The 14,526-nt window shown below is 37.4% G+C and overlaps 1 protein-coding gene and 1 non-coding gene across 5 annotated transcripts in view; both read right to left on the reverse strand.

Moving 5' to 3' along the window:
* MIGA1 (mitoguardin 1) overlaps positions 1–14,526 on the reverse strand; it is a 76,177-nt gene that overhangs the window by 43,810 nt on the left and 17,841 nt on the right. For all 4 annotated transcript variants that reach the window (XM_020892003.2, XM_020892002.2, XM_070467886.1 and 1 more), the window contains exons 4-7: positions 13,915–14,051; positions 11,674–11,800; positions 8,941–9,074; positions 8,076–8,199 (exon numbers count right to left, since the gene is read on the reverse strand). In XM_020892003.2, coding sequence (XP_020747662.1) covers positions 8,076–8,199; positions 8,941–9,074; positions 11,674–11,800; positions 13,915–14,051 — 522 coding nt within the window. The remainder of the gene's footprint in view (positions 1–8,075; positions 8,200–8,940; positions 9,075–11,673; positions 11,801–13,914; positions 14,052–14,526) is intronic.
* On the reverse strand, positions 1,117–1,226 carry LOC139035324 (U6 spliceosomal RNA). The gene has a single exon (XR_011487994.1). It is a non-coding gene; the product is annotated as a U6 spliceosomal RNA (small nuclear RNA).

Consider the following 14,526-nt stretch of genomic DNA (forward strand, 5'->3'; position numbering starts at 1 on the left):
ACTATGAGTTACAGTAGCAGGTGTATACGAAACACGCCAGAAAGAGAGTGGTGACCTAAATTTAACTCCCAGTGCTATGAACAACCCAGAATGGCATTTATGAGTCATAGGTGTGCCACTAGCAGATATAATGTGCTGCCCTCTAGTGATTTCAACACCTTTCATTTAACGTTAAACAGTCTCTCCTAAGTGAAGAAGGAATACAATTTTTTTTAAATTAGAGAACTAAAATCTTCATTTTATTTAATAATCAGAACAGAACCAACAATGACTGCTTAGGCCCGGAGTAAACTGTTGATGTGTAAGAGCAAATACAGAACTATATCCAATAATGATTCACTAATTCATAACAGTTAAGGAAATATCAGTACAGAATACAACAAAAGATGAATTAGAGAATAGCAGGTAGTTACATTTTATACAAGGAATTCATGCCTTAAAACATAATTCAAACACTGGCTAACTCAAAGCTATGTTCCTATAAGAATAAATGTAAACAGATGCTAATTTACATTAAAACCATTGTGTTGTATGTCTTTTCCCAAGTACAGTTTCAAAGCATAATAAATGACTATAATGTCTATTTTTTTAAATCTGTGAAGGTTTACTCCCTCCAATTTTTTCTACTATAAAATAGCATACTTATCAGGAAAGCCACAATATTCTCAATCATCAGAAACAGAATTTGTAGCAAGATGGTCACTGCCCCTTCTTGCTTTCCAAATCTGATGAGAATCTATCTCATTTGTGAAACCCAAACTCAGATTGCTAAGGACAAGGAAGTCTGGGAAATGTAGCTTGTTTTGGGGTGTATTTTTTTTTGGGGGGGGAGGCTTTTAAAGCTTTTATTGCTTTCCAGGTGGTGCAGTGGTAAAGAATCCGCCTACCAGCGCAGGAGACCCAAGAGACGTGGGTTCGATCCCTGGGTTGGGAAGGTCCCCTAGAGTAGAAAATGACAACCCATTCCATATTCTTGCGTGGAAAGTTCCATGGACACAGGAGGCTGGTGGGCTACAGGTCATGAGGCCACAGAGTCAGACACAACTGAGCGACTAAGCACATAGTTTTTAATAGTTTATTAGCTACTGCTGTTTTCTTTTCATTAATTTGACTATTAAAAATACAGAACGCTTCACAAATTTGTGTGCCATCCTTGCACAGAGGCCACGCTAATCTTCTCTGAATTGTTCTAATTTTAGTGTATGTGCTGCCAAAGTGAGCAGCACATATACTAAAGAATGTTAAGTTGTTAAGAATGCTTTAAAAACACAAAGTATTTTTTTTACACAAAGTAAAGTTTTTTGTATCACTATCACTTCCTTCCCAAACATCAAAAATAATTTTCTATTTTAACACAGATGATAGCTTGGCTTAGGGGTGCCCTAGACTGCTTGAGATTTTAAAGCCAAGTTGCCAGAGGTTTTTCATTTTTTTAAATAAAAGGGCTCCTGGTTCAACTCTGCTTTTTTATTCTCTTAGCATTAGTTCCAATATTTCCAGGACGCTCTGTACTAAATTAACAGCAAGACTGTCAGCAGTTATTTGAGTTCTTTACCACATTTAATGACCACTTGGAATGACAATATTACAGAATATAAAAACTTAAGAATAAAAGTAAAAACAACAGCACAATAATCATCAAAACCGTTTGTAGACGTTCCCATGCACGTAAACAACAGTATGGTTCTCTAGATATTTACTTATGATACTCTACTCCTGTTAACCACCTGAAGTGGTACCACCTAGAGTAAACATGGTTTGTAATTCACTAGGTCCATCAGCTTTGAAACTAAGAGATTCACAAATTGCTTGACATTTGTACTACTTAAAATTTGTAGTATAAAGTGCTATTTTGTACTGTTTCAAATTCACACACACACACAAAAATCACTTAAAATTAGCTAACAGAATCATACTGTATTTTAAATCACACTGTATTGAAGTGTAATTTACAAACCATAAAACTTTCCCATTTTAAGTGTACAATTCAATGAATTTTAGTAAATACATAGAGTCTTGCAACTATTACCACAATCCAGTGTTAGAATCATACTACACGTTTTTTTAAACTCTAAAATTTAAATCTTAGATTTATTAGCTTCACTTGTGTGTGCTCAGTCACTCAGGTGTACATGACGCTTTGTGACCCCATGGACTGTAGCCTGCCAAGATCCTCTGTCCATGGGATTTCCCAGACAAGAATACTGGAATGAGTTGCCATTTCCTCCTCCAGGGGATCTTCCCAACCCAAGGATGGAACCTGAGTTTTTCCTGCATTGCAGGTAGATTCTTTACTGATGAGCCACCAGGAAAGCCCTTCACTTACCTAAACTAATTCATAATACTGACAAAAGTTTTTTGGATCTGCTAAAATGGGAAGATACAATTTACTCTCAACAAACACACTGCTATCTAAAAAAAAAAAAAATGCTAAGACAGTTTTAAACATACTAAAAGGATAGTGTTGTGAAGGATTTAAAGTGTCCTCTAAACTCGTGCACAATGTTAACATGGAAAACTACTTACTATAAGCAGTATAAGAGAATGTAAAATTAAGTAGAGTCCCTATGTATATTCTGAATTCTCAAATTAGTGAAGTAAGTTTTGCTGAGGCTCTTGTATCAATAAAATCTGACAATGTGCCTTTGAAAACTCAAATGATTTATTTATTTGCAAGTGAATATAAAACCAGCCATGAATACTTGATGGCAAATACCTATCTGCAAAAAATCTCAGCATTGACAATATTGCCAAAAACCGTGAACTGGTGGTATCTTCCTCTTTTAAAAAAATTTTTTTTATATTTTCTTAAATTACTAGTTAAGTAGATAAGTATACATATATTTTGGCATGATATATATCAAAGTATTCTAAGATCTCTTTACGATCAAGATGAAAAAAATGTGACAGTAAAACTTCTAAAACTCTTGGAATTTCCTGAGTGATGGGGTGAGAGGGGTGCTATTCATAAATCCCTTTCAACTGTAAACAAAGATTATGCTCATGAGATGACTCCTGGAGGATGGGCGATGTTCACCAAGGGAACAAACCCTGAGATTAGAAAACTAGAACTTTTGGGGCTTCGCTAGTAGCTCAGTGGTAAAGAATAGGCCTGCCAATGCAGGAGACATAGGTTTGACCCCTGATCTGGGAAGATCTCATATGCTGCGGAGCAACTAAGCCTGTGAGCCACAACTACTAAACCTGTGCTCTCGAGCCTGGGAGCCGCAACTACTGAAGCCTGCGTATGTTAGAGCCCACAGTCTGTAAGAGAAGCCACCCCAATGAGAAGCCTGCATATCACAGCTAGAGAGCAGCCCCCGGTCACCACAACTAGAGAGGAAGCCTGTGTAGCAATGAAGACCCAGCACAGCCAAAAATAATAATAATAAATTAAAAAGAAAGAAAATTGGAACTTTCAACTCCAACCCTGACCCCTAAAGGGAGAAAGGCTGAGAATTAAGTTAATCGCCAATAGTTGATGACTCAATCAACTGTGCCGACATAATGGAACCAAAAGAACACGACAGTTTAGAGAGCTCCAGGTTGGTGAACACATCCAGGTGCAAGGAGAGCGCTGTGTCTGGAGAGGGTATGAAAGTTCCACACCCATTTCCCATACCTTGCCCTATGCATCTCTCCCACTTGACTGTTGCTTAATTATATCTTTCATAATAAATGAGGAATAAAAAGTAAAGTGCTTCTCAAAATCCTGTGAGCCATACTATCAATAGTAAACTATCAAACCTAAGGAGGGATTGGTGGGGACCTGTGATTTATAGAAAAAACACTGGTCAGAAGCAGGAGAGGTTTGGCTTTGCGATTGGCATATGAGTGGGGGGCGCTCTTGTGAGATAAGCCTTTAACCTGTGGAGTCTGCACTAACACTCGGTATTTAAGTGTTTGACTGAAGAGAATTGCACGACACCCCAACTGGTGTCCACAGAGAACTGGAGAATTTCCTGGCATGGAAAATCCACTCATTTTGTGTCAAAAGTTGTAAATAAAGGGAAACAAGTTTTCCTTTAAACATGTTTTGTTAATGGTTTCAATGAGACCCTTGATGACCAAGATGACCAAACTGAACAAACGAGAAAGTGATACAAAACTGAGAGGGATGTCAAATCTAAATCTGAATCTATCTTAATTCAGGATGATGACTTGAGAGGTGACAATTTAATGTTGAATAGGAAAAATAAACATAACATCTAGAAGCTTGGGTCCAAAGAAACAACTACACAGGAACAGATGAGGGAAGAAATGACTTAAAAATAAGGTATCTAACAATAACAACAAAGAACTCAAGTTTCAGCTTACCATTAGCTCAACATTAGCAATGTTACTTAACGCAGGGACTTCCCTGGTGGTCCAGGGGTTAAGAATTCGCCTGCCAGTACAGGGAAACATGGGTTCCATCCCTGTCCAGGCAGATTCCACAGCCACAGGGCAACTAACCCCTGTGAGCCATAACTACGGAGCTGGTGCCCTAGAGCCCGTGGTCCACAAGGGAAGCCGCCACAATGAGAAGTAGTCCCCATTCACGGCAACTAGAGGAGCCCACGTGCGGCACCAAAGACCCAGAGCGGCCAAAAATACATAAACCTAAAAACAAAACCAAAAAACCCCGAAAACTAATATAGTCCTTAGGCTCCGTAATTATAATGTTCAGAATTTCTTGTTCAGTATGATGGAGCATAAGCACCTACTTCTCCTTTCTAAAGGCCCATTAAAAAGGGTAGGATCCCTGGGGGTCCAGTGGTTAGAACTTCCCAATTGTCCTGCCAAGGGTATGGATTCAATCAAGCCACATGGTGCAACCAAAGAAAAGAAAAGGACAGGAAGAAAATAACAGCATCACTGGAAAACATGGAAAAGGTATTACCAGACCAGAAATTTTAAAGAATACCTTGAAATTAGCCAATGGAGCTTCAAGCAGATCCTAAAAAACCATAGCTCAAATATCCTAGAGGCAAAAACCATCTTCCTTGGTGTGTTAGAGAAGTTTCAAACTCCAAGCCAATAAATACTGCTACCCTGTTCCCTGGACTTTGTATTTGTTATATAATTTAATTCTCATAATTATTTTGTTAAATAAATAAGATATATCCATTTTTCAGATGAAGAAGCTGAGGCTTAGAAAAGTTATATAATCACATAAATAATAAATGGTGAACCCAGAATTTGGACTCCGTCAGTCTGAATCTACAATCTGTGTTTTTAGTCATTATACAGATGAAGGCCAAAAGGTAATCCATTAGAGTAACTTATTAAGGCAATATGCTAAATTCAGTTGGCACAGTTGGGCCCTCTCCCCCTATTCCTTCAGTTAAATAGAGCAGTTCACTCTATCAGTTCCTGGATTAAACCTTGACAACTTCCTTCTATAAAATGAGTGAAACCTCTCTAGCCTGCCTTGAGAGCCTAAGAGAGGAGGAAAGACACCTGAGTTAACTTCAGATCCCCAGGTAGATATGGAGAAAGAAATCAATTTCTAGGAAAAGAAGAGCCACACAAAATAAATGATACCACTACCAGAAATAAGGTTCCTTACTTCAGCAGCTGTGGCGATTCCAGAGTACAAGCTTCAAAACAACATTTCTCAACAGGGAACTATGCCACAAAGAGTTCATAGTCAGTCTTCCAATCCAAAGAACACACCTGTCTTCTAAGTGGTGAGGCAATACAGCACGGGGCCTTTTGGACTCCAGAGTCAGCTGTCTGGGTCCAAGTCTAAGCTCTGTCACTTTATCGCTGTCTAACTCTGGGGAAGTGACTTAATACCTGTGTACCTCTCTCCCCATCTGAAAAATGAGGATGATAATTATAATTACCTCATAAAAGCTGTTGTGAGGACTAAGCGAGATGGTTTTTAACTCAGAATTGTGCCTGACCCAGAAAAGGAACTATGAGCCATAGCAAAGAGCCTAGAACATGACATGTAGACAATGGTAATTGTTAGATATTAAGTCCAGGGGAAAGGAGATGAATTAGATGACTGCTGCTAAAAAAAATCTTCCAACCTTGAAAACCTATCAAATTCTTAGCAAGAAAAAAAAATAATTTTTATCAATAAGACAAAGCAAATTCCAAAACAATAAAGTACTCACTGACGTCAGATCAATACTTGGTTTAAGTTCACCCCTGAGTTTCTGAAGGCATTTGTTAACCTCCCTTTATTTATGACTATTAATAAGTTGCCTCTCATCAAGATATATCAAGTGTGAAAAATGAATTTAGATTTAGGTGATGAGGCTAGTTAAATGACTTCTGAGCAATCCTGATTAATAGCAAATAACACATATAACAGAAGTACTCCCTTACTGGAGTACTGGCCATAGATTCAGCTCTTTCAATCTAGAAGTTCCAAAATGGAAACTTGCAATAACATGATATTCAAATAATTCCCAAGAAGGAACAAAATATAACAGCATCATGTCAACTGGAGTCTCCTGGGCAATAACAGGCCAAGGCACTGTTAGGCTGCAGAGAAAAGGAAAAGCCAGCCAGCCAAATAGTCATTGACAGCTCAAGTTAAGACATGGGTGGGGTCAGGAACTTATTACAAACCTAAGCTAACCGAATGGATGGGTTGATTATGGGTCCCACACTAGAAATCCTACCCATTTAGAGATCCAAATTAACAACAATTTCTCAGAAACAACTTGAAGCCCCAGAAACCAAGCCATCTGCCTAGAGGTCTTCTTGTCCAGATGCAATGTAAACCCAACACGGACCCTCTGAGCAGTATCCCCAAAAACCTTTTATAACTGATAACCTGAAGAAATGAGAGATGGATTCCACCAACCACTATGATTAGTAGAAAAAAGAAACTCTGGGCATGCCAAACAGAACAAAATCTGAGACGCATACTAGGAGACTAATAAGTATACAGCAAACATCTACCTGATCCTTATCAAGAGGTCAGACAGAAACTACAAGCAGAAGATTAGAACAGTGAGAGCAAATACAACTTTCTTAAAATAAAGCATGAATAGTCTCAGGCCCCCTTCCTCATATTTATAATTTTTTCCTACTTCTTCTCTGTGGCTTTCTTTGCTGCTTATCCACTTGCTACCTTTTCTAGTTGCTCCATTCCCACTTTTACATCTGACTTCTTCAAAAAAATCCTTCTCTTTGCTCTTTTCCCAACTTATTGTCACAAATACCATCCTAATAAGTTACAAAAGAAAAAATTGCATAAATATCTATCTATATATATATATATAAAGAAAGCTTTGACAAATTCTATTTGTTGACATGAATATTATCTATTTTTTTTTCTGGCCTATAATCTCTATATGTCAAAATTTTATACCTATGGCAAGAGCAGAAAAACTATTAAAAAACACTTAAGTCTAATGAAAAATTTTTTAAGACAGTAAGTCAAGGAAGCAGTTTTTTTTTCTCGCTCTGTCTGTCTCTCTCTCTCTTTTTTCTTTTTTAGCTGTGCTGGGCAGCCTTCAGTTCCCTGACCGGGACTGAACCTGAGCCATCACAGTGAAAGCCCAGAATCCTAACAACTACTCCCAAAAGCAGTTTTAATCGTTTCTCCTTGGAAGACTTTCACTTGAGAAGTCTATTCAAAGTTCTTTTCTCTTTAAAGTAGGAAACAAAGGTAACAGTATATGATAATGTATGTACTGACTACTCACATCAAAATGTAGCCTGCAACTGAAACAGGGACAAGAAATAGAATTACTTAAAATACTTCAAATGTAAGTCATGAGCTACATGACCATGTCTGAGGTAGTGCGTCTCTCTCTCACATTATTATTTTTTTCCACCCTCCAACACTTTTCCACCTTTTCCACTTTAACTGGGATTCTTTCACTTGGAATGTAATTTTAAAATAATGTTACAATCCTATCTATGGTAAGTACTTGAATTTGTATCAGTAAGTTCACTTGCAAAGTTAAACTGAAAGGAGAAAAACCAATAAATATGATAGAACTGTTTATCTCTTGGCTATTTTCTAAAAAGTAGTAACCATATTAATACACTTTAGCAAATGATTTCAAGAACATAAAAGAATAAAATGACACATTCCAAAAAACCACATAAAATAACCACCTCACCAGTATCATTAACAAGGGAATTAGGATCAGATGCCCCCAGGGTAGCTTCAAACTCCTCTTGCAGACGATAGGCTCTTTGCAGCAGAGATTCAAGTTTATGGATAAATTCAGTACTAATAATATCCTACAAGGAGAGAACACATACACACAGCAAGTATTAGATGCTAATGTTAAAATTCTACACATTTTCCACTTTTAAATGAAAGAAAAGTGAGGAATGTCATTTAAAAAACTACTGGTTGGTGGTGAGAATACTGCAATAGAAGTCAGGGGGCCTGAGTTCTGGCTGTGCCTCACATAGAATCATCTCCATTTCGTACTCTGTATAAATGAGCTGGACTAGATCAGGGGTTCTCATAGTAAGGTCCCTAATCAGGAGCATCAGTATTACCTGGGAACTTATTAGAAATACAAATTAGAAGTGAATTAGAAACTCTGGAGGTGGGGCCCCCAAGTCTGTTTTTTAATAAGCCTTTCAGAGGCTTGTGATGCATGCTCAACTTTGAAAATCATGAGCCTAGATGATGATCAATAAATAACAGTCTAGCTCTACATGATTATATGAATATAATGGCACTAAATTCAACCCAAAGCACAAAGCAGAAGTTAAAAAATTCCTTCAGAAATCATATCTGCTTAATTCTATATATTCTTGGAAAATCATGAAATGATGAATTGCAAATTTTAGATTTAACTACTAAGTGAAGAGGAAGAGCCCAGTGAGAAATATCCCTACACAAATCTCAAAGGAGAAAAAAAAAAAGTTCTGTTAAATGCCACAGAAATTAAGGACACTGAATCAACATTAAAAATAGTTAATTTTTTCCAATATTATGAAGACCACTCCCAAATAAGTCACCCTTACATCCACACTTTCTTCTGCAATGGCATCTCCTGCACCCAGTTTAATGGAACCACAGGCTTCATCTTCAGCCTGTCTGTTTCGAAAGGTTAGAGCTTGTTCCCATCGACGCAATGCCTCTTCAAACAATTCCATACCTGAAAATTAAGAACAGAAAAATTTCAATATTTTTTTGGCCATGCCATGCGGCTTATGGGATCTTAATTGCCGTGGAAGTGTACAGTCTTAACCACCAGACCACCAGTAAGTCCTTCTTAGTAGAATCTTAATATCCTAATATATTCCAGGTCTACAGTTCCAGTCAACCAACAATAAGGGAGAAATGACTGATGTGTTTTTCCTTTTTAAAAACTAGTAAGTCAAATGCATACAGTGATTGGAATTTTTCCAAAACAATATCATGAATTCATCAAAAGTCCCAACAATAGCTAATTTTCATAGTCACAGAACTATCTTTCAAAATATTCCTCTAAATTAAAAACTGATAGGCAAAGAGAAAAACTAATTGAAAAGAAACTACAGGGTTTATAAGAGGCTTTCAGAAGAAGAAAGCAAAGCTAATAAGAAAAATAACAGCACAGAAGTCTAAAATAATGTCTTTTCTATCTTTTTTCCACCAAAATGTGTCTTAATCCACTATGACACCAACTTGCTGACTTGGATGGATAAAGTGCTGGACCAGAGTTAAAAATAAACAAGAAGAACCCATAAAAGGTTACCGTCCAAGTAGGAATTTCGTATCCCTGCTTACAGAAAGCTTTTGTGGAAGAAACAAGTGATTATGTGCCTCTTTTTCTTCAAATTAAAAAAAAAAAAGCTTACCAAAATAATTATGTACTTCAAACAACCAAAATATTTCAAAAGCTCAATTTCTCTAGACATACAAAAGTAAAAGATCTTTAAAAGCTGCTTAAGAATCTGGCCAAGTCATTCCCAAGATGTTTTTAAGATACGGTAGTTAAGAGAATGTGTGTTAATCACTCAGTCGTGTCTGACTCTTTCAACCCCATGGACTGCAGCTTGCCAGGTTCCTCCGTCCATAAGGATTCTCCAGGCAAGAATACTGGAGTGGGTTGCCATTCCCTTCTCCAGCAGTTAACAGAACACCTGTCCTCAAAAATCATTTCTTCGGTTATCTAGAGAATCTACTACTCTAAACAAATAAAATGTTCTGTAAATGAAATGTAGGTTTTTCCTTTGTTTCATTTTCTGTAGCAAAGAATCTTTTAGCCTGGATCTTCCTTCTAAAAAAATTTATACACTTAAAAGACTTCCTTTTTCTAAGCTACGTAATTCTCATTCCTTCATCCTTTTCTCACTCCATCCCCTCTCTGCCCCTCAGATTATTTTGGTTAAATATAAGGAAGAATTATTTAATGCCAGAGTTGCCCAAAGAGAAAAGGTGTCTCTCAGGAAGTACTGTGTCTCACCTCACTACAGAACATGGCCCAACTGTCACATATCAGCAATTTTGTAAGAGAACTGAAACAGTGTTTCCTAACAATCCTAATTCTATGACACTGAGACTCCCTACAGCTTCTCTAGCTTTGCTCTATTTCTCTTCAACTCTCTCAGTAGTCCTACAAAGAGGCCAAAGTAGGTTTACTCGGTATAGTTAAATCTAGAAGCACAGTGAGCTTAATTCTTGGGAGACTTCGGAAAAGGTAGCAGAACTATTCTTACATCCTTCCCCAAGGGCAGGAGCACCCAGCGTAACACCACGCAGATGACAGCATCTTTAACGGTTGATTCTAGAGCACGGGGAAGGCACACAGTCCTTCTGCCAACTCATCACCCACTTACTGCTCACTGGCTAGGATCACAAGACTTTTTTGGTTTTATTTTTTAGTTAGCATGCATTTCCCTTAAAAGGAATATAGCCTGAAATAGAGTACAGAGGAACACAGGCAAGGATTTGAAAAAGTATTTGAGTCTGATTCAGTATGAAGGACTCTGGTCCTCTTCCTGGGCTCCAGTGAAACTTTCTAGACATCCTTATGTTCTAGCTGTAAACACAGGCCTCTTTCTATGTAAAATCCTTCCTAAATATAGGAAGAATACAAATAATAGTGAGATAAAAGGCTACTTTCAGTGCATTTTGATATATTCATTAGATAGAAGTCAACAGATGAGGTTAGGAGAGTGTAACAGACTGAATAATGACCACCCAAAGATGGTTCCTAGTCTCTGGAACTTGTAAATGTTACCATGTAAGAAAAAACAGTCCTTGTGGGTGTGATTAAGAATGTTAACATGGGGAGATTACCCTAGATTATCTGATGGGCTCTAGATCCAATCACAACCATCCTTATAACAGAGAGGCAGAGGGAGATCTGAAACACACAACGAAGAGGAAGGCAAGGGTTGGAGTCACGTGGCCACAAGCCTCAGGGGACAGCAGAAGCTGCAAGAGGCACCGACTGAGTTCTCCTCCAAGACTCCAGAGGGAACGCGGCCCAAACGAACCTCGACTTCAGTCCCGCGGTAACGATTTCAGACTTCAGGCATCCAGAACTCCAAAAGACTATATTTCTATCGTTTTAGGCCACCAAGTTTGTGGTAGTTTCTATAGCAGCCTCAGAAAACTAATACAACACGTTATGTTATGTAGACTGAAGTCAACAGATATGAGAACATTTTAGAATTACAGTTGCTTCCCTTATAAAAATTTATCATTTTTTATTTTCACATTACATGTGAGTACAGTATCTTAAACCTTTATTATGTTATTCCTACCCATCAAATATAAGTTCTCAGGAGTCGTCACAGGAATATTAACAAGTTTAATGTCATCTTCATCTGCTTTGTCCCAGGAATTAGAATTCCCACAAGCACAGCTATGACAAGAATTGACACTCTGGACCTAAAATTGAGATGGAGAGAAGTTACTTCAAAATCTCTTTTATAACAGTATTTTGTTTTCTTTTATATTTATAAATTATTTACATAAATCCTAGTCCTGGTAAAACAACCCATGGGTTTTCAACTTGAAGAAATTAACCTGATTATACTCAATCAAACTTAGAATTCATAAGACCGTAAATACTCTGAACGCATGTTTGCTCAAAATTATACATGTAGAACAGTATTTTGAACATAAACCAGTTGTTGTTTAGTCGCTCAGTCGCATCCAACTCTTTTCTGACTCCAAAGACTAGCCCGCCAGGCTCCTCTGTCCATGGTATTTTTCAAGCAAGGATACTGGAGTGGGTTGCCATTTCCCTCTCCAGGGGATCTTCCCAACTCAGGGATCGAACCGACATCTCTGTATCTCCTGCACTGCAGGCAGAGTCTTTACCACTGAGCCACCAGGGAATTTATTTCCATCAAAAATCAAGCAGCTATTTTTATAGTTTACTATCATTAAGTATTTACTTATAAATTTTACCCACACCTACTTTGCTTTGAGGTAACTAGCTTACTTTCCTTTCAGAACTTATTGTAATGCTGATTTTCTGCTGTAATAACGAAAATCGAAAAGCCTCTATCATCTTTCCTTCTCTAGCAAGGTCTGCTGAGCCAATCATTTGTCACCTCTTTGCAAAGACTCCCAAATCTTGAATTTCAATTCTGCCCTCTTTTGAGAAATCTAAGCTCACATTTCCACCTGCCTATTTGGTGACTCCACATGGCTCTTCTGCTGGCATCTCAAACTGATAATATGAAAAAAGAGCTCTGCATCTTCCCACAACAAAAACTCCTCCCAAGTTCAGTACAATTACTTTTGTCTATATACCTTCTCAAACCAGGTAACAAGAAGTCATCTTTAACTCCTCTTCCCACACCTCTCACATCGAGTTATCAAGTCCTGTGGACCCTGTCCCCTCCTTTTCTACTCCTGTTGTCATGACTCTCGCTCAGACACTCATTAAGAGGCAGAAATCTGGGTTCACAGTCCTGCCAGCGGAGTAAGTAAGTAGGTCAGCTAAGGCACGGAGAGCACAGTGATTCTAAAGACTAATTATTTATACTGTTATCATAAAACTCCTTTTCTCTAGTCAAGAACAGCTTCAATTTCCAGTTGAGAAAATTTAAAAGAGAGGTACCTCTCTGACACAGAGGAGGTTCAGATTATAGAATGGGTATATACTTCGTTATCCTACAGTTTCCCAGAGGAATTGAAAGGGCATGTCTTTGATCTAAATTCCTCCCACGGACAGAGGAACCTGGTGGGCTACAGTCCAAGAGGTCGAAAGAGCCAGACTAAGTACAACACAGCACAGCACAACAGAAGAGCCTTTAAAATGTGATATATTTTTAGGAATCTAAGAAAGAAACAGCTATACGTTCCAATGAAATACAGAAGCAAGGTATGAACAGATTATAGTAGTCTATAAACTATTTTTTAAATGAATATACATGATGTTAGAGGCCTATTCTCCCTGGAATACACATAAGAAACTGTCAGTGTTCATCTCTAAGGAGGGGAACTGAGAAGATTAGGAGCACATTTTTCACGTGCATTATTTAGTAGCAAGTGCATATCCTACCTGTTTTGTAAAATAACTTTTAAGCTATATTATATTTAAATAAATACTAAGTTTACTCTTCACCTGTCAATCAACACTATGTTAATGGTGTAAAGGAAGATGTGAAAGACTCCACACTTGGCTTCAGCAAGCCGAGTGCTGTTACACAAGCAGGTTCATCAAGCAGTTTCTGTAACCTGGTACCACGTTTGGCTGCATCTTCTAGCTTTTTGTAAAATATCTAGCTTTGAAGCAACACTTCCATACCAACACCATCCTCACAGGACCCCACAGGATCACATTACCTGACTCAGAAAAACCTGGAACCAAGCTGGCTGAATATTTCACAAAAAGGTAATTTTACTTGTCTGAAGAAAACAGGATCAACCAGATTTCTTCAGGTTCTCTTCATACTAAAAGCTATCTAATTGTATGACATTTAAAACAATATATAATGATAGATGTATAAATAAAATTAAAAGAAAAAATTAATAAAATGTTTACTTACAGAGGCTAAACTCTGTGCAGAACCTGAGTATTTACTGAAGAGTCCTCCATTAGCATAGTTACAAGACTGAGATCCTTTGTCTTTGGCAGAACTTAAAGATAATGTCAAATTCTGTCTGCTACTGGAACAACTTGAACCTACCAAACAAACAGATTAAAAGTATCAATAACCCCAATGATAAATTTCAGATAAAATTTCAAAGTTTATATATTCATTCAGAGGGCTCGTTTTAAAATATAGTTCCCCTAATTGTGTAAATTATTAAGTGTATCATACCATTATTAAAATCTACATCTCTAAATAACATTTTTAACACTGCTTCTGAAATGAAGATTAAAACATGCATCTAATTAATTAAGGTGGTATCTGAATGGTCTACTGTACAATCAGTATAAAAATATTGGCAACTATGAACCTTCAAATTATAAACTTAACAAAATATAAGCACTTCTTATATTCTTTCCTGAATTACCTCAAAACTTTATCCATATCACATTATCTGAGTCTTTTATACATCTGTCTCCCCTAACCATCTACCCATTCATCTCAGGCAGATGCTGTGTTTTAGTTTATCTTAATATAGCAGTTAAACTTCTCAAATCAAATCCTGGC

The sequence above is a fragment of the Odocoileus virginianus genome, chromosome 5 (genome assembly GCF_023699985.2).
Source record: "Odocoileus virginianus isolate 20LAN1187 ecotype Illinois chromosome 5, Ovbor_1.2, whole genome shotgun sequence".
NCBI classification, from domain to species: domain Eukaryota; kingdom Metazoa; phylum Chordata; class Mammalia; order Artiodactyla; family Cervidae; genus Odocoileus; species Odocoileus virginianus.